Source organism: Mustelus asterias, unplaced genomic scaffold, assembly GCF_964213995.1.
Source record: "Mustelus asterias unplaced genomic scaffold, sMusAst1.hap1.1 HAP1_SCAFFOLD_327, whole genome shotgun sequence".
In the NCBI taxonomy this organism is placed as follows: domain Eukaryota; kingdom Metazoa; phylum Chordata; class Chondrichthyes; order Carcharhiniformes; family Triakidae; genus Mustelus; species Mustelus asterias.
This window is the reverse complement of record NW_027590289.1, coordinates 146,989-172,325: the sequence shown is the minus strand read 5'-3', so window position 1 is coordinate 172,325 and position 25,337 is coordinate 146,989. Positions and strand designations below refer to the sequence as shown.

Sequence of the window (25,337 nt, the reverse complement as noted above, 5' to 3'; positions counted from 1 at the left end):
GGAGAAAAGTTTAAAGGGAATATTAGGGTGGGCTTCTTCACGCAGAGAGGGGTGGGAGTGTGGAATGAGCTGCCGGATAAAGTGGTAAATGCGGGGTCACTTTTAACATTTAAGAAAAACTTGGACGGGTTCATGGATGAGAGGGGTGTGGAGGGATATGGTCCAAGTGCAGGTCAGTGGGACTAGGCATAAAATGGTTCGGCACAGACAAGAAGGGCCAAAAGGCCTGTTTCTGAGCTGTAATTTTCTATGGTTCTAAATAGCGAGACATCTGGATATAAATTGTCCCATTGGGAAGACGCAGCATGGGTTCATGAAGGGCAGGTCATGTTTGACTAATTTGTTGGAATTCTTTGAGAACATTACATGTGCAGTGTGGACAATGGGGAACCTGTGGATGTGGTGTATCTGGATTTCCAGAAGGCATTTGACAAGGTGCCGCACCAAAGACTGCAACATAAGATAAAGGTGCACGGTGTTACGGGTAATGTATTAGCATGGATAGAGGATTGGTTAACTAGCAGAAAGCAAAGAGTGGGGGTAAATGGGTGTTTTTCTGGTTGGCGATCAGTGACTAGTGGTGTGCCTCAGGGATCAGTGTTGGGACCGCAATTGTTTATGATTTACATAGATGATTTGGAGTTGGGAACCAAGTGTCGTGTGTCAAAAGTTGCAGATGACACTAAGATGGGTGGCAGAGCAAAGTATGCAGAGGACACTGAAAGTCTGCAAAGGGATATAGATAATCTAAATGAGTCGGCGAGGATCTGGCAGATGGAGTACAATGTCGGTAAATGTGAGGTCATCCATTTTGGTAGGAATAACAGCAAAATGGACTATTATTTAAACGGTAAAAAATTGCAGCATGCTGCTGAGCAGAGGGACCTGGGTGTCCATGTGTAAGAATCACAAGGAGTTGGTTTGCAGGTGCCGCACGGTGTTCTCCAGTACCGGGCGGCACGGTAGCACAGTGGTTAGCACTGCTGCTTCACAGCTCCAGGGACCTGGGTTCGATTCCCGGCTTGGGTCACTGTCTGTGTGGAGTTTGCACATTCTCCTTGTGTCTGCGTGGGTTTCCTCCGGTTCTCCGGTTTCCTCCCACAGTCCAAAGATGTGCGGGGTAGGTTAATTGGCCATGCTAAAAAATTGCCCCTTCGTGTCCTGAGATGTGTAGGTTAGAGGGATTAGTGGGTAAATATGTAGGGATATGGGGGTAGGGCCTGGGTGGGATTGTGGTCGGTGCAGACTCGATGGGCCAAATGGCCTCTTTCTGCACTGTAGGGTTTCTATGATTAAGAAGGCAAATGGAATTTTGTCCTTCATTGCTAGAGGGATGGAGTTTAAAAACAGCGAGGTTATGTTGCAGCTGCATAAGGTGCTGGTGAGGCCATACCTGGAGTACTGTGTACAGTTTTGGTCTTCTTACTTGACAAAGGATATACTGGCACTGGAGGGGGTGCAGAGGAGATTCACTAGGTTGATTCCAGAGTTGACAGGTTTGGCTTATGAGAAGTGACTGAGTAGACTGGGGGTATACTCATTGGAATTCAGAAGAATGAGGGGAGGTCTGATAGAAACATATAAGATTATGAAGGAAATAGATAAGATAGAAGCAGGGAAGTTGTTTCCACTGGCGGGTGAAACTAGAACTGGGGGGCATGGCCTCAAAATAAGGGGAAACAGATTTAGGACTGAGTTGAGGAGGAACTTCTTCACACAAGGGGTTGTGAATCTGTGGAATTCCCTGTCCAGTGAAGCAGTTGAGGCTACCTCATTGAATGTTTTTAAGGCAAGGATAGATAAATTTTTGATCAGTAAGGGAATTAAGGGTTATGGTGAGCAAGCGGGTAAGTGGAGCTGAATCCACAAAAAGATCAGCCATGATCTTATTGAATGGCGGAGCAGGCTTGAGGGGCCAGATGGCCTACTCCTGCTCCTAGTTCTTATGCTCTTTATTCAACACCCTCTGTGTAAAAAACTTGCCTCGTGCATCTCCTTTAAACTTTTCCTCATGCACCTTAAACCTATGTCCCCTCGTACTTGACTTTTCTACCCTAGAAAAGAGCATTTGACGATCCACTCTGTCCATGCCACTCATAATCTTGTAAACCTCTATCAGGTCACCCCTCAACCTCCGTCGTTCCAGTGAGAACAAACCGAGTTGATCCAACCTGTCCTCATAGCCAATACCCTCCAGACCAGGCAACATCCTGGTAAACCTCTTCCGTACCCTCTCCAAAGCATCCACATCCTTCTGGTAATGTGGTGACCAAAATTGTCCACAATATTCTAAATGAGGCCGAACCAAAGTTCTGTACAGCTGCAGCATGACCTGCCAACTTTTATACTCAATGCCCCGACTAATGAAGGCAAGCATGCCGTATGCTTTCTTGACTCCCTTATCCACCTGCATTGCCACTTTCAGTGATCAGTGAACATGTACACCCAGATCTCTCTGCCTCTCAATACCCCTAAGGGTTCTACCATTTACTGTATAATCCCTACATGCATTGGACCTTCCAAAATGCATTATCTCACACTTGTCCGGATTAAACTCCATCTGCCATTTCCCCACCCAAGTCTCCAACCGGTCTATATCTTGCTGTATCCTCTGACAATCCTCTTCACTATCTGCAACTCCACCAATTTTTATGTCAACTGTGAACTTACTAATCAGACTAGCTGCATTTTCCTCCAAATCATTTCTATATACTATCATCATAGAAATCATAGAAATCCTACAGTGCAGAAGGAGGCCATTCGGCCCATCGAGTCTGCACCGACCACAATCCCACCCAGGCCCTACCCCCACATATTTTACCCGCTAATCCCTCTAACCTACACATCCCAGGACTCTGAGGGGCAATTTTTTAACCTGGCCAATCAACCTAACCCGCACATCTTTGGACTGTGGGAGGAAACCGAAGCACCCGGAGGAAACCCACGTAGACACGAGGAGAATGTGCAAATTCCACACAGACAGTGACCCGAGCCGGGAATCGAACCCGGGACCCTGGAGCTGTGAAGCAGCAGTGCTAACCACTGTGCTACCGTACCGTACCGTACTACGAACAACAAAGGTCCCAGAACTGATCCCTGTGGAACACCGATAGTCACAGCCTTCCATTCAGAAAAGCACCCCTTTACTGCTACCCTCTGTCTTCTATGGCCAAGCCAGTTCTGTATCCATGTTGCCAGTTCTCCTCTGATCCCGTGTGACTTCACCTTTTGTACCAGTCTACTATGAGGTACCTTGTCAAAGGCTTTCCTGAAGTGCATGTATACAACATCCACTGCCTTTTCCTCATCTATCATCTTTGTCACTTCCTTTTGCTTGTTTCATTTGTAATTTTATCCTCACTACATCAGCCTGAGTGCTATCAAAATGACCGCTTTCCACCTCAAGGTTCAAGTGCCGAGCCATTCCTTCACCAATCTTTCCCTTTTTGGCCCTTACTTTCAACTTCACTTTTCATTGCTGTCCCACAGTCTTCAAAAGAACTATTGTTAATTGTTACGAGGCATTAATAGACATATGGTCACTCCAGAAACTCCTGAGCCTTAAATGTAACAATGTTGTTTCAGTAGATGTATAAGATTCCAGGATATCATTTTGCAAGAGAGCAGGCGGATTGTCCCCAATGTTTTGCTCAATATTTATCCCTCAGTCAACATCACAAAGTAGAGATTATCTGATCACATCACTGTTTGCTGTGGCTTGATGTTTCTCACATTATAACAGTAACTACAAAGCTAGTTGTAATGCACTTAGAGATGCCTGGTGTCATGAAATGCAAGTCTCTCTCTCTTTGTCGTCCTCATCATTCCACTTGTTCTCCCTCCCTCTGCCTTCCCCCTAATGTCTTGCCTTCCTTACCACCTCCATGTTCCCTCTCTCCATCTGTGTCTCCATCTCTCTCTGTCTCATCAAGTCCAACTTGATGCATTTTGGTAGATTGAACCAGGGCAGGACTTACTCAGTTAATGGTAGGGCATTGGGGAGAGTTACAGAACAAAGAGATCTAGGGGTACATGTTCATAGCTCCTTGAAAGTGGAGTCACAGGTGGACAGAGTGGTGAAGAAGGCATTCAGCATGCTTGGTTTCATTGGTCAGAACATTGAATACAGGAGTTGGAATGTCTTGTTGAAGTTGTACAAGACATTGGTAAGGCCACACTTGGAATACTGTGTGTAATTCTGGTTATCTTATTATAGAAAGGATATTATTAAACTAGAAAGAGTGCAGAAAAGATTTACTAGGATGCTACCGGGACTTGATGGTTTGAGTTATAAGGGGAGGCTGGATAGACTGGGACTTTTTTTCTGGAGCGTAGGAGGCTGAGGGGTGATCTTATAGAGGTCTATAAAATAATGAGGGGCACAGATCAGCTAGATAGTCAATATATTTTCCCAAAGGTAGGGGTGTCTAAAACTAGAGGGCATCGGTTTAAGGTGAGAGGAGAGAGATACAAAAGTGTCCAGAGGGGCAATTTTTTCACACAGAGGGTGATGAGTGTCTGGAACAAGCTGCCGGAGTTTGTAGTAGAGGTGGGTACAATTTTGTCTTTTAAAAAGCATTTAGATAGTTACATGGGTACAATGGGTATAGACGATATGGGCCAAATGCTGGCAATTGGGATTAGTTTAGGGGTTTTAAAAAAGGGGCGGCATGGACAAGTTGAGCCGAAGGGCCTGTTTCCATGCTGTAAACCTCTATGATTCTATGACTCTATCACTCCTCCTCTCACTTGCTTTTCTTCCTGGTTAGCTGGCTCCTGTCCTCCCTGAGTCTGATTCATCACAATTCATTCCTAACTGTCTCATTCTGATTTCTACTTTCTCAGCCCCACTAATTGGCCCTAAGGTGAGTGGAAACCGTATTTGGAAATCACAGGTCGAGGTGATCTGGGAGGAAATACCAATCGACAAACGACAAGGTTTTATTCGGAATTACACAATATTCTACAGGGAAAAGACAGGGCCTGTTCGATGTGAGTATCAGAATGAGCAATGTGGAACAGTATAATGAATTATCACACAACTAAATTCAACTGGATCCTGAACCCTCCTTTTTGGTCAGGTGTGCACCATTGAATGACCTCCAGAGAAACATAGGAAGATGGGACTTGAGGCCATTCAGCCCCTTGAACCTATTCATTCATTCACTGAGATCATTGCTGATCTGTGACCTAAACTGACCTTTACCCCATATCCCTTAATACCTTTGGATAACAAATATATATCAATCTCAGATTTTAAATTGATCTAGTATCAATTGCTCCTTACAAAATGGCATCCTAAACATTTACCTCCCTTTGTAGAAGTGTCCCTTAACCTGAAAGGTTGACTTCATTTTTACACTGTGCTCCTGAGTCCTAGACTTCCCAACCAACAGAAATAGTTTCTCTCCTCCAAGCCTAACTGATCACTTAATGTTTCGGTGTGCGGCCCAAGAATCATTGTCAGTGCTCAATGATCCGTTAGTGAAGTAAATTTCCTTCCATGTAGGTTTTGGCACGAACATTTGATCCTGAAAATGATGTCTAGAGCTTCCTTCTCTCTCTCTGCACAGTCCATTTCTGTTTTGCTCAAGGATCTTTTTTTAATCATTGGGCATGATGTGGGAAACCGCTGTTCCCAACCTGTAAGGCGATGCATCGCAAGCCAGTTACAAGGGTGACTTTAAATCAAAGTGTGTCAGTAGTACTGAAGTTAATAATGTCTCCTTTGCTGTGTGAAGGCCTTCTCACACAGCTCCACACATTTCCATTTCCTGTTTAGACACAATGAATTGTGTTAAGCCTTGAGATTAGTTGCTAGATTAGGAAAAAAAACCTTCCATAAAAGTTTAATCGACCAAAATGATTGAAGGTGATTTACATTTGAAGTGTTGATGCCTGTTATGGCTTTTACATTTGAAGATGATTTGTACAGTCCCTTTGCATCTCTGACGTGGTGCGGGTATTCAATAGAAGATTGAAATATCGTTCCGTACTCTTAATCCATAATCTTCTAGTCTCTGGAGTGCAGAATCTAAATTTTGAAGAAGCTATTCTCCTTTCTTTCCAGTAACTAAGATGTCATCTTACGCTGGACTTCTGGTCCGCTTAGAATTTGATCCATTGCACATTGGAACAACACAAGTGTGGACGGAATGCCAAATCAAAGCCTTTTATATCTGAATGGCCCCTTGAGTGCTAAAATTGTCCCATATTGTTCTGAATTTGGATCCACATTTATCTGGAGATAAGCTTGACTAAGTTCAATTTTACTGAGATGCTAACCTCCAGCCAAATAAATCATCAGTTAAAGGCAAAGTATACTGCTGTGGCCACAATACCAGATTGATAGTAACTTTAAAATCATCACCGATCCGTTTTTCTTCATCACAGGTACTATTTCCTGTTTAGACACAATGAATTGTGTTAAGCCTTGAGATTAGTTGCTAGATTAGGAAAACAAATGGCCCAATCACTTGCATTAACGGATTTGAGGACCCCGTCTTGACCAAGCTCTCTAATTCTACCTCGACCTTAGGTCTGATGGCCTACGGCACTGACCTAGCCTTTCAGCATCTTGCTTGGCTTTTGTCTTTAGCTTGACTGAGATCTCTTTTGTGCTTCCCAGCTCTCCAATTGAAGACAATGACATGTTTCTTTAAAATCTTCGGTAGAGCTGCTTCAGACCCCGACATTAGATTCACCTCGGCCCAGTTTAGCTTGATTCTCTCCAGCCAGGTTCACCCCATTAGGGCTGGATAGTTAACAACGGCATGTCTGTGGTCTATCTGTTTAGCTACACATTTACATCGATACGGAAGCAGTTCCCCAGTGTAGGTTTTGAGTATTATCGTTGAGTGTGTTAAGGTGATATGTCATAGTTTTTCTTGGTAAACACTTTCTGGGAAACTGCTGCTGCAGAAAAGACCTGTTGTCCCGAGCTGAGGGGTCAATTGCCAGGGGCACAGATTCAAGGTGATTGGTAGAAGGTTTAAAGGTTTAAAGATTCACCACACTACCAGAGGATGTGGATGCTTTGGAGAGGGTACAGAAGAAGTTTACCAGGATGTTGCCTGGTCTGAAGGGTATTAGCTATGAGGAGAGGTTAGATAAACTCATTTTTTCTGACTGGAACAATGGAGGTTGAAGGATGACCTGATAGAGGTTTGCAAGGTTATGAGTGGCATGGACAGAGTGGATAGTCAGATGCTCTTTCCTAGGGTAAAAAAGTCAAGTACTAGGGGACATAGGTTTAAGGTGCGTGGGGAAAGGTTTAGAGGAGATGTGCGAGGCGAGTTTTTTTACAGAGGATGATGAATGTCTGGAACATGCTGCCCGGGGAGGTGGTGGAGCAGGTACGATAGCGGCATTTAAGGGGCAACTAGATGAATACATGAATAGCATGAGAATGGAAGGATACAGATTCCGTAAGTGCATACGGTTTTAGTTTAGGCAGGCATCATGATTGGCGTGGGCTTGGCGGGTTGAAGGGCCTGTTCCTGTGCCGTACTGTTCTTTGTTCTTTATTAGAAGGGACATGAGGAAATCTTTTGCACCCAGAGGGTGGTGGTCATCTGAAATTGGCTGCCTGAACTGATGGCCAATCTGAAACACAACGTAGTTAAATGGTACTGGGATCTGTAGGTGAAGAGCTGGAACCTGCATGGCTATGGACCAGGTGTCTGCAAAGTGGGACGAAAGTGTGCAGCTCGCGTCTTTATTCTCTTTTTTAGGTGGTGCAAACATAATGGGCTGAATGGCCACTTTCTGCACCATTACTGGCCTATGAATTTATTGCTTTAAAACTTCACATAGTACTCCAGATGTGGGGGCGATTTTCCCAGAAATCGCTAGAAAATTTGCACAGAGGACCGGAAGAATTGTGCAGGAGGTGATTTGCGGAGTTCCCATGAGCGTTCTTGCCCTGCCAGCATCTCCAAGCACTGGATTTCAGGCGTGGTCTGCTCTGTGCCGGAAATCGTCGAGGAGGCGGGGCTAGCATTTAAATAGTATTTTACATATCATTTAAATGCTATTGGTGGGCCCAGGGCTGAAGTCACTAGGCCCACTAGCCTCTCCCACCTTGCCAAACTGTTTCACTTCTGCGGGCCTTACACTAGCTCCCCACTTTCGGGGAACTAGCGGCCTGACCCCACTGGAATAAAGGAGGGGAAATTATGACCACCCGGGGGGGGGGGGGGTCAGGCAGTGGGGGGGTGCCCTCTGGGCATTGGCACCCTGGCAGTGCCAGCCTGTGTTCCCTGGCACTGCCCGAGGGCCAGAGTGCCCATGCCCAGGGGGCACCAAAGGGGCAGGTCATATAGGGCCTAGGGGGCAGAGCCTAGGGGGTGGTCTGTGGGGGTGGGGGGGTCCTGCTGCCACTGGCAGTCCGAGACAGAGGGGTGGGAATGGTCAGGGGGGGGCTGCATTCAGGCTGTGAAGGATTTTGGGGGGCAGCACTGCGGGGGTCTGGGGCTGGTCAGCCATCGAGCTGGCCAGCAAATGGGAGGCTGACAGTTCGGGGCCACTGCACATGTGCAGAGGCTGGCTGGTTTCAGCCTCTCCAGCAGGAATAGGCCCCGCCTCCTGAAATCTAATGATATTCACCCTGGTGACCTCTGCATTGCACAGAGTGTGGGAGATTCTATTGTGAACTCCCACTGAAAAAGAACAGCATGATTTACTCCAGTTTTCCTGTGAATTCAGCACTTTTTTGGGAGAATTCCATGATCTCCAGATGTGATCTGATCAAAACCCTGTACATCTATGCAATAATTCCTGTTTATTGGTTCGGTAAATAACTGCAATGTTTATTTACATACACATAGAAGGTTGTAGCCTCATGACTACTGGTCAGCTTCCGGGATCAAACTGATACAGAAATCTGAGCTTGTGACTGTGATCCTCACCCTGATCCTTGATTGGCCCACCCAGGTCACGTGACCCTCTCAGTCAACCACTCCTTAAAGGGGACAAACACCACATCCCTCCCCCCAAGTTCTCTTACACATTGATAATAATGAAGTAACTCAGTCCCTGATAATTAGAACATTAAACACATGGATTCAGTCCATTGTAAATGGAGTCTTTTGGGTGGTTTCCAATTTCCAGTGGAACGAAGTTACTCCTCTTTTGGAGTTGCTCCCATAGGGGTGCTCTCCACTCACCTTCGGGCAGTGGACAGCTCTTACCAGCGAGGGATACTCTTCACCAAAGAAGAACAAAGAACAATACAGCACAGGAACAGGCCCTTCGGCCCTCCAAGCCTGAACTGATCATTTGTCCCTAACTAGACCATACGTTTGTATCCCTCTATTCCCAGTCTGTTCGTGTGGCTATCTAGATAAGTCTTAAATGATCTTAGCGTGTCTGCCTCAACCATCTTGCTTGGTAGTGCATTCCAGGCCCCCACCACCCTCTGTCTAAAATACGTCCCCCGCATATCCGTATTGAACCTTGCCCCCCCTTACCTTGAACTTGTGACACCTTGTGTTTGTCATTTCTGACCCTATCTATGCCCTTCATAATTTTATAAACTTCTATTAGGTTGCCCCTCAACCTCTGTCTTTCCAGGGAGAACAACCCTAGTTTACTCAATCTCACCTCATAGCTAATACCCTCCATACCAGGCAACATCCTGGTAAACCTTTTCTGCACTCTCTCCAAAGCCTCAACGTCCTTCTGGTAGTGTGGCGACCAGAACTGGACGCAGTATTCCAGATGTGGCCTAACCAACGTTCTATATAGATGCAACATCATATGCCAACTATGCCCCATCCAATAAAGGCAAGCATGCCATATGCCTTCTTCACCACCTTTTCCACCTGTGCTGCTACCTTTAAGGATCTGTGGACTTGCACACCCAGATCCCTCTGTGTGTCCATACTCCTTAACGGGGGTCACAGTAGCACTGCTGCTTCACAGCTCCAGGGACCTGGGTTCGATTCCCGGCTTGGGTCACTGTCTGTGTGGAGTTTGCACAGTCTCCTCGTGTCTGCGTGGGTTTCCTCCGGGTGCTCCGGTTTCCTCCCACAGTCCAAAGATGTGCAGGTTAGGTTGATTGGCCATGCTAAAATTGCCCCTTAAGTGTCCTGAGATGTGTAGGTTAGAGGGATTAGTGGGTAAATATGTAGGGATATGGGGTAGGACCTGGGTGGGATTGTGGTCGGTGCAGACTCGATGGGCCAAATGACCTCTTTCTGCACTGTAAGGTTTCTATGATTCTATGATTCTTCTTGATGGTTCTGCCATTTATTGTATAGCTCCCCCCTGCATTAGATCTACCAAAATGCATCACTTCGCATTTATCTGGATTAAATTCCATCTGCTATTTCTCCGCCCAATTTTCCAGCCTATCTATATCCTGCTGTATTCTCTGACAATGTTCATCACTATCCGCAACTCCAGCAATCTTTGTGTCGTCCCTTCTTAAATAACGGGACCACATTTGCTATCCTCCAATCCTCTGGGACCTCACCTGTGTCCAATGAAAAAACAAAGATTTCTGTTAGAGGCCCAGCAATTTCATCTCTTGTCTCTCTCAGTAATCTCGGACAGATGCCATCTGGCCCTGAGGATTTGTCTACCTTAATAATCAGACCAGCTACACCTTCTTCCAAATCATTTATATATATATCACAAACAGCAGAGGTCCCAGTACAGAGCCCTGCGGAACAGCATTAGTCACAGACCTCCAATCAGAAAAAGACCCCTCCACTGCTACCCTCTGTCTTCTATGGCCAAGCCAGTTCTGTACCCATCTAGCTAGTTCACCTTTGATCCCGTGAGATTTAACCTTTTGCACCAGCCTGCCATGAGGGACCTTGTCAAATGCTTTACTAAAATCCATATAGACGACATCCACGGCCCTTCCCTCGTCAATCATTTTTGTCACCTCCTCAAAAAACTCAACCAAATTTGTGAGGCATGACCTCCCTCGTACAAAACCATGTTGTCTATCGCTAATGAGATTATTCAGTTCTAAATGTGTATAGATCCTATCTCTAAGAATCTTCTCCAACAATTTCCCGACCACGGACATCAAGTTCACTGGCCTATAATTATCCGGGTTATCCTTGCTACCCTTCTTAAATAACGGGACCACATTTGCTATCCTCCAATCCTCTGGGACCTCACCTGTGTCCAATGAAAAAACAAAGATTTCTGTTAGAGGCCCAGCAATTTCATCTCTTGTCTCTCTCAGTAATCTCGGACAGATGCCATCTGGCCCTGAGGATTTGTCTACCTTAATGCTTCCTAAAACACCTAACACTTCCTCCCTTGTAATTGCGATTTGTTCTAACGGGTCTGCACATCCCTCTGAGACACTACCAATCAACATTTCCCTCTCCTTTGTGAATACTGATACAAAGTATTCATTTAGGATCTCACCTAATTCCTCGGGTTCTAAGCATAATTCCCCTCCTTTGTTCTTGAGAGGTCCAACTCTTTCTCTGACAACCCTCTTGTTCCTAACGTATGTATAAAATGCCTTGAGATTCTCCTTAATCCTGTCTGCCAAGGACATTTCGTGACCCCTTTTTGCCCTTCTAACTTCCTGTTTGAGTTCTTTTCTACTTTCTCTGTATCCCTCCAGTGCTTCATCTGTTTTTAGCTGCCTGGACCTTGTGTATGCCTCTTTATTCTTTTTGATTCGACCCACAATTTCCCTGGTTATCCACAGCTCTCGAATCCTACCTTTCCTGTCCTTCCTTTTTACAGGCACATGCCTGTGCTGCACTCCTATCAACTGCTCCTTAAAAGACTCCCACATGCCAGATGTGGATTTACTCTCGAACAGCCTCTCCCAATCAACAGCCACCAAATCCTGCCTAATCTGGCTGTAGTGAGCCTTCCCCCAATTCAGCACCTTACCCATAGGACAACACTCATCCTTTTCCATGACTATCCGAAAGTTTACAGAATTGTGGTCACTGTTCGCCACATGTTCCCCCACTGAAACTTTGATGACCTGACCGGGCTCATTCCCCAGTACTAGGTCCAGTATAGCCCCCTCTCTAGTTGGAAGTGATAGGACAGTGATAGTGTGAGGATGGGGCTTTCACTCACCTTCGGGCAGTGGAGACTCCGGACCAGCGAGGGACACACTTCACTGGGACAGTGATAGAGAGCGCGGGGATGGGGGCTTTCACTCACCTTCGGGCAGTGGAGACTCCGGACCAGCGAGGGACACACTTCACTGGGACAGTGTGCTGAGTTTGAAAATAATCCAAGCGTGACATCACAGGAAAGCAGTAAGCTGATTGGTTGGAGTGTAACTGATAGTGACTGTGTTTAAATAGCTGAAGCTAAAAGAATCATATTATTTATTGGAAAATATGTTGGATCTGATTTTGGGATGCCAAGCCGGACAAGTGTTCAATGTGGCAGTGGGAAGCAGTTTTGCTATACTGACCACAACACGGCACAATTCACATTTGTTATGAACAAGGAGAGATGGTCTGCAAAAGACGGCTTTGAATTGGGGGAAGACAGATTTTAGACGTTTGATGAGGACTCGCCTACTGAGATAGTTTGGGCTGAGGTTAGAAACAGGAAAGGAGAGGTCACCCTGTTGGGAGTTTTTTATAGGCCTCCGAAAAGTTCCAGAGATGTGGCGGAAAGGATTGCAAAGATGATTCTGGATAGGAGCAAAAGTCACAGGGTAGTTGTTATGGGGGACTTTAACTTTACAAATATTGACTGGAAAAGCTATAGTTCGAGTACTTTAGATGGGTCAGTTTTTGTCCAATGTGTGCAGGAGGGTTTCCTGACACAGTATGTAGATAGGCCAACAAGAGGCGAGGCCACATTGGATTTGGTACTGGGTAATGAACCAGACCAGGTGTTAGATTTGGAGGTAGGTGAGCACTTTGGTGATAGTGACCTCAATTCGGTTACGTTTACTTTAGCGATGGAAAGGAATAGGTATATACTGAAGGGCAAGAGTTATAGCTGGGGGAAAGGAAATTATGATGCGATTAGGCGAGATTTAGAATGCATAGGTTGGGGAAGGAAACTGCAGGGGATGGGCACAATTGAAATGTGGAGCTTGTTCAAGGAACAGCTACTGCGCGTCCTTGATAAGTATGTACCTGTCAGGCAGGGAGGAAGTGGTCAAGCGAGGGAACCGTGGTTTACAAAAGACGTTGAATTTCTTGTGAAGAGGAAGAAGGAGATTTATGTAAAGATGAAACATGAAGGCTCAGTTAGGGCGCTTGAGAGTTACAAGTTAGCCAGGACCTAAAGAGAGAGTTAAGGAGAGCCAGGAGGGGACATGAGAAGTCTTTGGCAGGTAGGATCAAGGAAAACCCTAAAGCTTTCTATAGGTATGTCAGGAATAAAAGAACGATTAGGGTAAGATTAGGGCCAGTCAAGGACAGTCGTGGGAAGTTGTGCGTGGAGTCCGAAGAGATAGGAGAGGCACTAAATGAATATTTTTCGACAGTATTCACGCAGGAAAAAGACAATGTTGTCAAGGAGAATACTGAGATACAGGCTATTGGACTGGACAGGATTGAGGTTCATAAGGAGGAGGTGTTAGCAATTCTGGAAAGTGTGAAAATAGTTAAGTTCCCTGGGCCGGATGGGATTTATCCTAGGATTCTCTGGGAGGCTAGGGAGGAGATTGCAGAGCCTTTGGCTTTGATCTTTATGTCGTCATTGTCTACAGGAATAGTGCCAGAAGACTGGAGGATAGTGGGTAGCACGGCAAGACTGGAGGATTATGGGTGCCACGGTAGCACAGTGGTTAGCACTGCTGCTTCACAGTTCCAGGGACCTGGGTTCGATACCCGGCTTGGGTCACTGTCTGTGTGGAGTTTGCACATTCTCCTCGTGTCTGCGTGGGTTTCCTCTGGGTGTTCCGGTTTCCTCCCACAGTCTAAAGATGTGCGGGTTAGGTTGATTGGCCATGCTAAAAATTGCCCCTTAGAGTCCTGAGATGCATAGGTTAGAGGGATTAGCGGGTGGATATGGGGGTAGGGCCTGGGTGGGATTGTGGTCAGTGCAGACTCGATGGACCGAATGGCCTCCTTCTGCACTGTACGGTTTCTATGATTTCTATGATAGCAAATGTTGTCCCCTTGTTCAAGAAGGGGACTGGAGACAAACCTGGTAATTATAGACCAGTGAGTCTTATTTCTGTTGTGGGCAAAGGTTTGGAAAGGATTATAAGAGATAGGATTTCTAATCATCTAGAAAGGGATAATTTGATTTGGGATAGTCAGCACGGTTTTGTGAAGGGTAGGTCGTGCCTCACAAACCTTATTGAGTTTTTTGAGAAGGTGACCAAAGAGGTGGATGAGGGTAAAGCAGTTGATGTGGTGTATATGGATTTCAGTAAAGCGTTTGATAAGGTTCCCCATGGTAGGCTATTGCAGAAAATACGGAGGCATGGGATTGAGGGTGATTTAGCGGTTTGGATCAGAAATTGGCCAGCTGTAAGAAGACAGAGGGTGGTGGTTGATGGGAAATGTTCATCCTGGTGTTCAGTTACTAGTGGTGTACCGCAAGGATCTGTTTTGGGGCCACTGCTGTTTGTCATTTTTATAAATGACCTGGATGAGGGTGTAGAAGGATGGGTTAGTAAATTTGTGGATGACACTAAAGTCGGTGGAGTCGTGGACAGTGCGGAAGGTTGTTGCAGGTTACAGAGGGACATAGATAAGCTGCAGAGCTGGGCTGAGAGATGGCAAATCGAGTTCAATGCGGAAAAGTGTGAGGTGATTCACTTTGGAAGGAGTAACAGGATTATAGAGTACTGGGCAAATGGTAAGATACTTGGTAGTGTGGATGAACAGAGAGATCTCGGTGTCCATGTGCATAGATCCCTGAAAGTTGGCACCCAGGGTGATAGGGTTGTTAAGAAGGCATACGGAATGTTAGCTTTTATTGGTAGAGGGATTGAGTTTCGGAGCCAGGAGGTCATGTTGCAGCTGTACAAAACTCTGGAGCGGCCACACTTGGAGTATTGCGTACAGTTCTGATCATAGGAAGGATGTGGAAGCATTGGAAAGGGTGCAGAGGAGATTTACCAGGATACATAGATACATAGAAAACCTACAGTGCAGAAGGAGGCCATTCGGCCCATCGAGTCTGCACCGACCACAATCCCACCCAGGCCCTACCCCCACACATTTTTACCCGCTAATCCCTCTAACCTACGCATCCCAGGACTCTAAGGGACAATTTTTAACCTGGCCAATCAACCTAACCCGCACATCTTTGGACTGTGGGAGGAAACCGGAGCACCCGGAGGAAACCCACGCAGACACGAGGAGAATGTGCAAACTCCACACAGACAGTGACCCGAGCCGGGAATCGAACCCAGGACCCTGGAGCTGTGAAGCAGCAGTGCTAACCACTGTGCTACCGTGCCGCCCCAAAAAATTAATGTTTCTGCCCGGTTTCGAACCGGGGACCTTTCGCGTGTTAGGCGAACGTGATAACCACTACACTACAGAAACAACTGATGTTGCCTGGTATGGTGAAAGGTTTTATGAGGAAAGGCTGAGGGACTTGAGGTTGTTTTCGTTAGACAGAAGAAGGTTAAGAGGTGACTTAATAGAGGCATACAAGATGATCTGAGGATTAGACAGGGTGGATAGTGAGAGCCTTTTTCCTCGGATGGTGATAGCTAGCACAAGGGGACATAGCTTTAAATTGAGGGGTGATAGATATAGGACAGATGTCGGAGGTAGGTTTTTCACTCAGAGAGTGGTAAGGGTGTGGAATGCCCTGCCTGCAGCAGTAGTGGACCCGCCAATATTAAGGGCATTGAAATGGTCATTGGATAAACATATGGATGATATTGGAATAGTGTAGGTTAGATGGGCTTTAGATTGGTTTCACTGGTCGGCGCAATATCGTGGGCCGAAGGGCCTGTACTGCACTGTAATGTTCTATGTTCTATTAATATAAGGCATGATCTGGCCAAAGTTGATTGGGAATCGCTCCTTGTTGTGGGAAAGTCTACAACAGAACAGCAAGGAGGTAATGTTGTAGTTGTACAGAATGTTGGTTGGGCCACAGCTGGAGTACTGTGTGCAGTTCTGATCACCTCACTATAGTAAAGATGTGAATGCACTAGAGAGGGTAGAGAGGAGATTGACCAGGATGTTGCCTGGGATGGAGCGTTTGAGCTATAAGGAGAGAATGGATCGGCTTGGATTGTTTTCTCTAGAGCAGAGAAGGCTGAGGGGAGACATGAGGGTGAAATGGGTGCATCAGTAGGCGGAATACAATCCAAAATAATACAATTCACCAGATTTAAGACCAATTGTTAAACTTCCCATTCTCTAAGCAGTGCTCTGCTTTTCAGAATACCAGAGTTCCCACATACAGAGACAACTGCTATCAGGAGAGACCAGATAGACTTGGATTGTTCCATCTAGAGCGGAGAAGGCTGAAAGGGGACATGATTGAGGTGTATAAGATTGTGAGGGGTATAGACAGGATGAATAGGCAGCAGCTGTTTCCCTTGGTTGAGGGGTCAATCAGGAGGAGCATAGTTTTAGGATAAGGGGCAGAAGATTCAGAGGATTTAAGAATTTTTTTCCACTCAAAGGGTGGTAGGAATCTGAAATGCACTGCCTGGGAAGATAGTGGAGGCCTTCCAACCTTTAAAAAGTATTTGGGTGAGCACCTGAAACATCATTACTTTCAAGGATATGGGACAAGTACAGGAAAATGGGATTAGTACGATTTTAGTGGTTGTTATTGTTTGTGCAGACACAATGGATCGAAGGGCCTTTAATTCTTTGACTCTATGGAATGCTTTCTGTGGAAACCACTAGACAGGCATCTCCTCAGGTACTGGTAAGTTAGTTTCACCCATTTCCATGGGGATGATAGACTTGCCTGTCACAGGCTGACTCGATCATCAACAATGTTTCCTGATGGCAACATGGCTTCAGACAGCATGGTGGCACAGTAGTTAATACTGCTGCCTCACAGCACCAGGGACCTGGGTTCAAATCTGGCCTTGTATGACAGTGTGGAGTTTGCACATTCTCTCCGTGTCAGCGTGGGTTTCCTCCGGTGCTCCGGTTTCCTCCCACACTCCAAAGATGTGCAGGTTATGGGAATTGGTCATGATAAATGCGCAGAGTTATGGGGACAGGGAGGAGAGGACCTGGGTAAGATGCTGTGTCAGAGAGTCGGTGCAGACCTGATGGGCTGAATGGCCTCCTGCGGATAGCGATGAACATTGTCGGACAATACAGCAGGATATAGATAGGCTGGAAAATTGGGCGGAGAAATGGCAGATGGAATTTAATCCGGATAAATGTGAAGTGATGCATTTTGGAAGAACTAATGTAGGGGGAGTTATACAATAAATGGCAGAGTCATCAAGAGTATAGAAACACAGAGGGACCTCGGTATGCAAGTCCACAAATCCTTGAAGGTGGCAACACGGGTGGAGAAGGTGGTGAAGAAGGCATATGGTATGCTTGCCTTTATAGGATGGGGTATAGAATATAAAAGCTGGAGTCTGATGATGCAGCTGTATAGAACGCTGGTTAGGCCACATTTGGAGTACTGCGTCCAGTTCTGGTCGCCACACTACCAGAAGGACGTGGAGGCTTTAGAGAGAGTGCAGAGAAGGTTTACCAGGATGTTGCCTAGTATGGAGGGTCTTAGCTATGAGGAGAGATTGGGTAAACTGGGCTTGTTCTCCCTGGAAAGACGGAGAATGAGGGGAGACCTAATAGAGGTGTACAAAATTATGAAGGGTATAGATAGGGTGAACAGTGGGAAGCTTTTTCCCAGGTCGGAGGTGACGATCACGAGGGGCCACAGGCTCAAGGTGAGAGGGGCGAGGTATAACTCAGATATCAGAGGGACGTTTTTTACACAGAGTGGTGGGGGCCTGGAATGCACTGCCAAGTAGGGTGGTGGAGGCAGACACGCTGGCATCGTTTAAGACTTACCTGGATAGTCACATGAGCAGTCTGGGAATGGAGGGATACAAACGAATGGTCTAGTTGGACCAATGAGCGGCACAGGCTTGGAGGGCCGAAGGGCCTGTTTCCTGTGCTGTACTGTTCTTTGTTCTTTGCACTGTAAGGATTCTGTGGATCTGGCTGTTGGGACAACGCTTGTCCTTGTAAACATGCTTTCGCATGATTCTTCCTTTTGTTGTTCCAAGGTAAAGCAAAATCCCACAAATATACTTCTTTCATCAGACTTAGCATGAAAAGCAAGTATGCTGACATGATGCTGGACTTTCAGCTTTGTATGGACAGAAATCCAAAGCTAGCAGTTTTCAGATTCCAGAGAGGGGGAAAACACGATTGTTTCTCTCAGCTTCAAGCAGCTTCTGAAAGCAAAACCAAATCATGGATTTTGACCCACGGTTAAAATCCCAGGGACTGCTAAATCATTCTGAAGAGAAACATGATTAAAATACAATTCTTAAAGGCACAGTACAGTCACAAAGGTGAAGAGCAATACACCAGACACTGGCCTTGTCAGCATGTTTGATAACAATGTCTGGGTTGAACCTGAGAGAACAAGAGAGCAGCAAGTTCAGAGGGAGACAGATTTGAGTAACTGAGTGGAGCAGAGAAATTAAGTTGCCTGGTGCCACATCAACAGTTCTGAATAAAAGATGAAAAGTGGCTCAGAGTCTGGGGTGGGTGACTCCAGCTGGAGGGAAAGTATTGGAATGGGGTGAAAGGCTCATTTAGTGGGATTAGAATTCCTGCACAAATAAATCAATGATTTTATTGCTCTGACCAGTTCCATATTCCATTATTTTGTTGAAATGATGTGACAGTTCACTATTCTCATATTTTCTTATAAAGACTGCAAAATCCTCATACTGTTCATGATAACATTACATTTTAAAAAGTGTGCATATATGAAATCAGATTGAAATTATACATTCACACTGGAGGAACAATTCTTCAGTGGAATGCTACAGTCCTTAAGAATTTGCTAAATTGTGCTTTAAATGTTTCTCCTGACAACAGGATTGCATTTGATGAGCAGCCTTGTTTTTCCTGGTGAAATGTGGGGTGAAACTTCTAAATCTTGGGGGGAATAAGCTCAAAATAAGTCATTTAGTCAGTTTTTACTGTTGCTTCTCCCAAAGTCCAATGAATATCAATTTATTTCAGATATATATATATATAGATATTTCTTTCAGATATATATATATTATATGTATATATATATATATATATATTCAGAAATATGTATTCCTCTACCTTTTTGTTGTTAGGTTTCTTTCAGCTGAGATTTGCCACATGTCCATGACTTTACACACTTTTGCTTCATTTGATACGTTTAGATATTGTGACTAATGTGTCAGAAAGGAGATATACACTAACTGGTCTTCTGGCTGCTACTGATTACATGGTGCAAGTCATGGCAACGACAGATGCAGGCGGGACAAATGGTTCAGTCTTGAACCTCACCACTAGGAAATATGGTAAGTATCAATTATTGTACAAAATAAACAACAGTTTAAATGTTACAGTCTACATTACAGCATTCCATTAATGTTACAGTCCACATTACAGTGTTACATTAATGTTACAGTCTACATTAGTGTTTCAGAAATGTTAGAGGCTACATTACAGTGTTTCATTAATGTTACACTCTATGTTACAGTGTTTCATTAATGTTACAGTGTACATTCATGTTTCATTAATGTTACAGTCTATATTAGTGTTTCATTAATATTACAGTCTACATCACAGTATTTCATTAATGTTAGTCTACATTACAGTGTTTCATTAATGTTACAGTGTACATTAGTGTTTCATTAATGTTACACTATATATGACAGTGTTTCATTAATGTTACAGTCTACATTACAGTGTTTCATTAATGTTACAGTCTACATTAGTGTTTCATTAATATTACAGTCTACATTACAGTATTTCATTAATGTTACAGGCTACATTACAGTATTTCATTAATATTACAGTCTACATTACAGTATTTCATGTTACAGGCTACATTACAGTATTTCATTAACGTTTCAGGCTACATTACAGTATTTCATTCATGTTACAGACTACATTACAGTATTTCATTCATGTTACAGTCTACATAACAGCGTTTCATTCATGTTACAGTCTACATTACAGTGTTTCAATAATGTTACAGTCCACATTAGTGTTTCATTCATGTTACAGTCTACATTAGTGTTTCAGAAATGTTACAGTTTACAATACAGTGTTTTATTAACATTACAGTCTACATCACTGTGTTTCATTAATGTTTAAATGGTTTAAATGGCAAAAGAAATTGCAGCATGCTGCTGTGCAGAGGGTTCTGGGTGTCCTTGTGCAGGAATCACAAAAAGTTGGTTTGCAGGTGCAGCAGGTAATTAAGAAGGCTAATGGAATTTTGTCCTTCATTGCTGGAGGGATGGAATTTAAAAACAGAAAGGTTATGTTGCAGCTGTATAAGGTGCTGGTGAGGCCACACCTGGAGTACTATGTACAGTTTTGGTCTCCTTACTTGAGAAAGGATATACTGGCACTGGAGGGGGTGCAGAGGAGATTCACTCGGTTGATTCCAGAGTTGAGAGGGTTGGCTTGTGAGGAGAGACTGAGGAGACTGGGTCTATACTCATTGGAATTCAGAAGAATGAGGATAGATTTTATAGAAACATATAAGATTATGAAGGGAAGAGATAACATAGAAGCAGGGAGGTTGTTTCCACTGGCGGGTGAAACTAGAACTAGGGGGCATGGCCTCAAAATAAGGGGAAGCAGATTTAGGATTGAGTTGAGGAGGAATGTCTTCACACAAAGGGTTGTGAATCTGTGGAATTCCCTGCCCAGTGAAGCAGTTGAGGCTACCTCATTGAATGTCTTTAAGGCAAGGATAGATAAATATTTGAACAGTAAAGGAATTAAGGGTTATGGTGAGCAGGCGGGGAAGTGGAGCTGAGTTCATAAAAAGATCAGCCATGATCTTATTGAATGGCAGAGCAGGCTCGAGGGGTCAAATGGCCTACTCCTGCTCCTAGTTCTTATGTTCTTATGTTAAGGTCTGCATTAGTGTTGCTTAAATGTTACAGTTTACATTACAGTGTCTTATTAATGTTACAATCTACATTAGTGTTTCAGAAATGTTACAGTCTATATTACAGTGTGTCAGTGTCCTGGGATGCGTAGGTTAGAGGGATTAGCGGGTAAATATGTGGGGGTAGGGCCTGGGTGGGATTGTGGTCGGTGCAGACTCGATGGGCCGAATGGCCTCTTTCTGCACTGTAGGGTTTCTATGATTTCTATAATACATATTCTGCTGCTAAGATGCACAAATTTTATCAAATTAAAAGATAGGCTAAGAGCAATCAGAATTTAACTGGTTAGTGTAAAAACTTTCCAGAACAGAATATGCTTGCTCATTTTTAGGAATGTACCACAATTTAGTATTGTAAGTTGAGAAGTCAGGCCTTAAAGGTAGTGATCTCATGATTACTACCAGTGCCACGTGTAAGACAGTAGAAACAACAAGATATATCGGATGAATACGTGGCTGAAGAGATGGTGTCAGATTCATAGAAATCATAGAAACCCTACAGTACAGAAAGAGGCCATTCGGCCCATCGAGTCTGCACCGACCACAATCCCACCCAGGCCCTACCCCCATATCCCTACATATTTACCCACTAATCCCTCTAATCTACGCATCTCAGGACACTAAGGGCAATTTTTAGCATGGCCAATCAACCTAACCCACACATCTTTGGACTGTGGGAGGAAACCGGAGCACCCGGAGGAAACCCACGCAGACACGAGGAGAATGTGCAAACTCCACAAAGACAGTGACCCAAGCCGGGAATCGAACCCAGGTCCCTGGAGCTGTGAAGCAGCAGTGCTAACCACTGTGCTACCGTGCCACCCCCTGGGACATTGGGACCGGTTACACTTGATCAGGATCGAGACTGATGTCCGAGGGGGAGTGGTTGAGGAAAGTATAAATTGAAATGTCAGGGGGATGGGAACCAATGCAAGGAGTCAGAGGAGGGGGAATCAAGGACATAAACCAAAAACAGAAAGGGCAATAAGAATAGTGTTAGGCAGAGAAACCAAGGATCAGAATCAAACAAGGCCTCAGTGAAAAATAGCAGGACCTGGACTCGACTGGACAGACTGAACTAGTCTGTTGGGGAGGGTTTAAACTAATATGGGGGATGGGAACCAATGCAGGATGTCAGAGGGAAGTAAAGTGGGGGCAGAAACAAAAGGCAGTAAGAGGAAAAGTGGAAGGCAGAGAAGCCAAAGACAAAAATCAAAAAGGGCCACAGTACATCATAATTCTAAGAAGGCAATAAATGCAAAAAAATAACAAGCCTGAAGGTTCTGTGTCTCAATGCAAGGAGCATTTGTAATAAGGTGGATGAATTAACTGCATCGAGAGTCATTAACAGATATGATGTAATTGGAATCATGGAGACCTGGCTCCAGGGTGACCAGGGATAGGAACTCAATATCCAAGGGTGTTCCATATTCAGGAAAGGTAGATGGAAAGGAAAGAGGGGTGGAGTACTATTGCTGGTTAAAGAGGAGATTAATTCAATAGTAAGGAAGGACATTAGCCTGCACGATGTGGAATCTGTGTGGGTGGAGCTGCGGAACGCCAAAGGACAAAAATATTAGTGGGATTTGTGTACAGACCACCAAACAGTAGTAACGAGGTTGGGGATGGCCTCAAGCAGGAAATTAGAGATGCGTGCAGTAAGGGTACAGCAGTTATTATGGGTGACTTCAATCTGCATATTGATTGGGCTCACCAAACTGGTATCAATGCGATGGAGGAGGATTTCTTGGAATGTATAAGGTATGGTTTTCGCAACCAATATGTCGAGGAACCAACAAGAGAGCAGGCCATCCTAGACTGGGTATTGTGTAATAAGAGAGGATTAATTGGCAACCTTGTGGTGCGAGATCCTTTGGTGAAGAGTGACCATAATATGGTCGAATTCTTCATTAAGATGGAGAGTGACACAGTTAAGTCCAAGACTAGGGTCCTGAACTTGAGGAAAGCTACCTTTGATGGTATGAGATGTGCATTGGCTAGGATAAACTGGCAAAGGATACTTAAGGGATTGACAGTGGAAAGGCAATGGCAGACATTTAAAGAACACATGGATGAACTTCAGCAACTGGTCTTATGGTAAAACATAGAATCATAGAAACCCTACAGTACAGAAAGAGGCCATTCAGCCCATCGATTCTGCACCGATCACAATCCCACCCAGGCCCTACCCCCATATCCCTACATATTTACCCACTAATCCCTCTAACCTACGCATCCCAGGACACTAAGGGGCAATTTTGGCATGGCCAATCAACCTAACCCGCACATCTTTGGACTGTGGGAGGAAACCGGAGCACCCGGAGGAAACCCACGCAGACATGAGGAGAATGTGCAAACTCCACACAGACAGTGACCCAAGCCGGGAATCGAACCCAGGTCCCTGGAGCTGTGAAGCAGCAGTGCTAACCCCCACTGTGCTACCGTGCCACCCATCCCTGTCTGGCATGAGAGTAAAATGGGGAAGATGGATCATCCATGGCTATATTGCGAGGGGGATGGAATATAAAAGCAGGGATGTCTTGATGCACCTGTACAGGGCATTGGTGAGGCCGCAGCTGGAATACTGTGTGCAGTATTGGTCCCCTTATATGAGGAAGGATGTATTGGCATTGGAGGGAGTGCAGAGAAGGTTCACCAGGTTGATACCGGAGATGAGGGGTTTGGATTATGAGGAGAGGCTGAGGAGATTGGGTTTGTACTCGTTGGAGTTTAGAAGGATGAGGGGGGATCTTATGGAGACTTATAAGATAATGCGGGGGCTGGATAGGGTGGAGGCGGAGAGATTCTTTCCACTTAGTAAGGAAGTTAAAACTAGAGGACACAGCCTCAAAATAAAGGGGGGTCAGTTTAAGACAGAGTTGAGGAGGAACTTCTTCTCCCAGAGGGTGGTGAATCTCTGGAATTCTCTGCCCACTGAGGTGGTGGAGGCTACCTCGCTGAATATGTTTAAAGCGCGGATGGATGGATTCCTGATCGGTAAGGGAATTAAGGGTTATGGGGATCAGGCGGGTAAGTGGTACTGATCCACGTCAGATCAGCCATGATCTTGTTGAATGGCGGGGCAGGCTCGAGGGGCTAGATGGCCTACTCCTGCTCCTATTTCTTATGTTCTTATGTAACAAGGGAAATCAGGGATAGTGTTAAAGCCAAAGAGGAGGCATAGAAATGGCCCAAAAAAGCAACAAACCTGAGGACTGGGAGAAATTTAAAATGTGGAGATGCCGGCGTTGGACTGGGGTAAACACAGTAAGAAGTTTAGCAACACCAGGTTAAAGTCCAACAGGTTTATTTGGTAGCAAAAGCCACACAAGCTTTCGGAGCTGCAAGCCCCTTCTTCAGGTGAGTGGGAATTCTGTTCACAAACAGAGCATATAAAAACACAGACTCAATTTACATGAATAATGGTTGGAATGCGAATACTTACAACTAATCAAGTCTTTAAGAAACAAAACAACGTGAGTGGAGAGAGCATCAAGACAGGCTAAAAAGATGTGTATTGTCTCCAGACAAGACAGCCAGTGAAACTCTGTGGGGGTTACAGATAGTGTGACATGAAGCCAATATCCCGGTTGAGGCCGTCCTCGTGTGTGCGGAACTTGGTTATCAGTTTCTGCTCAGCCATTCTGCGCCGTCGTGTGTCGCGAAGGCCGCCTTGGAGAACGCTTACCCGAATATCAGAGGCCGAATGCCCGTGACCGCTGAAGTGCTCCCCAACAGGAAGAGGACAGTCTTGCCTGGTGATTGTCGAGCGGTGTTCATTCATCCGTTGTCGCAGCATCTGCATAGTTTCCCCAATGTACCATGCCTCGGGACATCCTTTCTTGCAGCGTATCAGGTAGACAACGTGAGAACACCATCCACCAGGTACACGGTACATACTCTTGCAACTCGGCCAACGTTGTCTTCCTGATACGCTGCAAGAAAGGATGTCCCGAGGCATGGTACATTGGGGAAACTATGCAGACGCTGCGACAACGGATGAATGAACACCGCTCGACAATCACCAGGCAAGACTGTTCTCTTCCTGTTGGGGAGCACTTCAGCGGTCACGGGCATTCGGCCTCTGATATTCGGGTAAGCGTTCTCCAAGGTGGCCTTCGCGACACATGACGGCGCAGAGTCGCTGAGCAGAAACTGATAGCCAAGTTCCGCACACACGAGGACGGCCTCAACCGGGATATTGGGTTCATGTCACACTATCTGTAACCCCCACAGAGTTTCACTGGCTGTCTTGTCTGGAGACAATACACATCTTTTTAGCCTGTCTT

General features: G+C 45.2%; 1 protein-coding gene and 1 non-coding gene across 2 annotated transcripts in view; one reads left to right on the top strand and one right to left on the bottom strand.

Moving 5' to 3' along the window:
• LOC144486379 (granulocyte colony-stimulating factor receptor-like) overlaps positions 1–25,337 on the top strand; it is a 274,469-nt gene that overhangs the window by 223,086 nt on the left and 26,046 nt on the right. The window contains exons 12-13 of the mRNA XM_078204416.1: positions 4,846–4,992; positions 19,298–19,438. Of these exons, the coding sequence (XP_078060542.1) occupies positions 4,846–4,992; positions 19,298–19,438 (288 nt within the window). The remainder of the gene's footprint in view (positions 1–4,845; positions 4,993–19,297; positions 19,439–25,337) is intronic.
• On the bottom strand, positions 15,395–15,467 carry trnav-aac (transfer RNA valine (anticodon AAC)). Its single transcript has one exon. It is a non-coding gene; the product is annotated as a tRNA-Val (tRNA).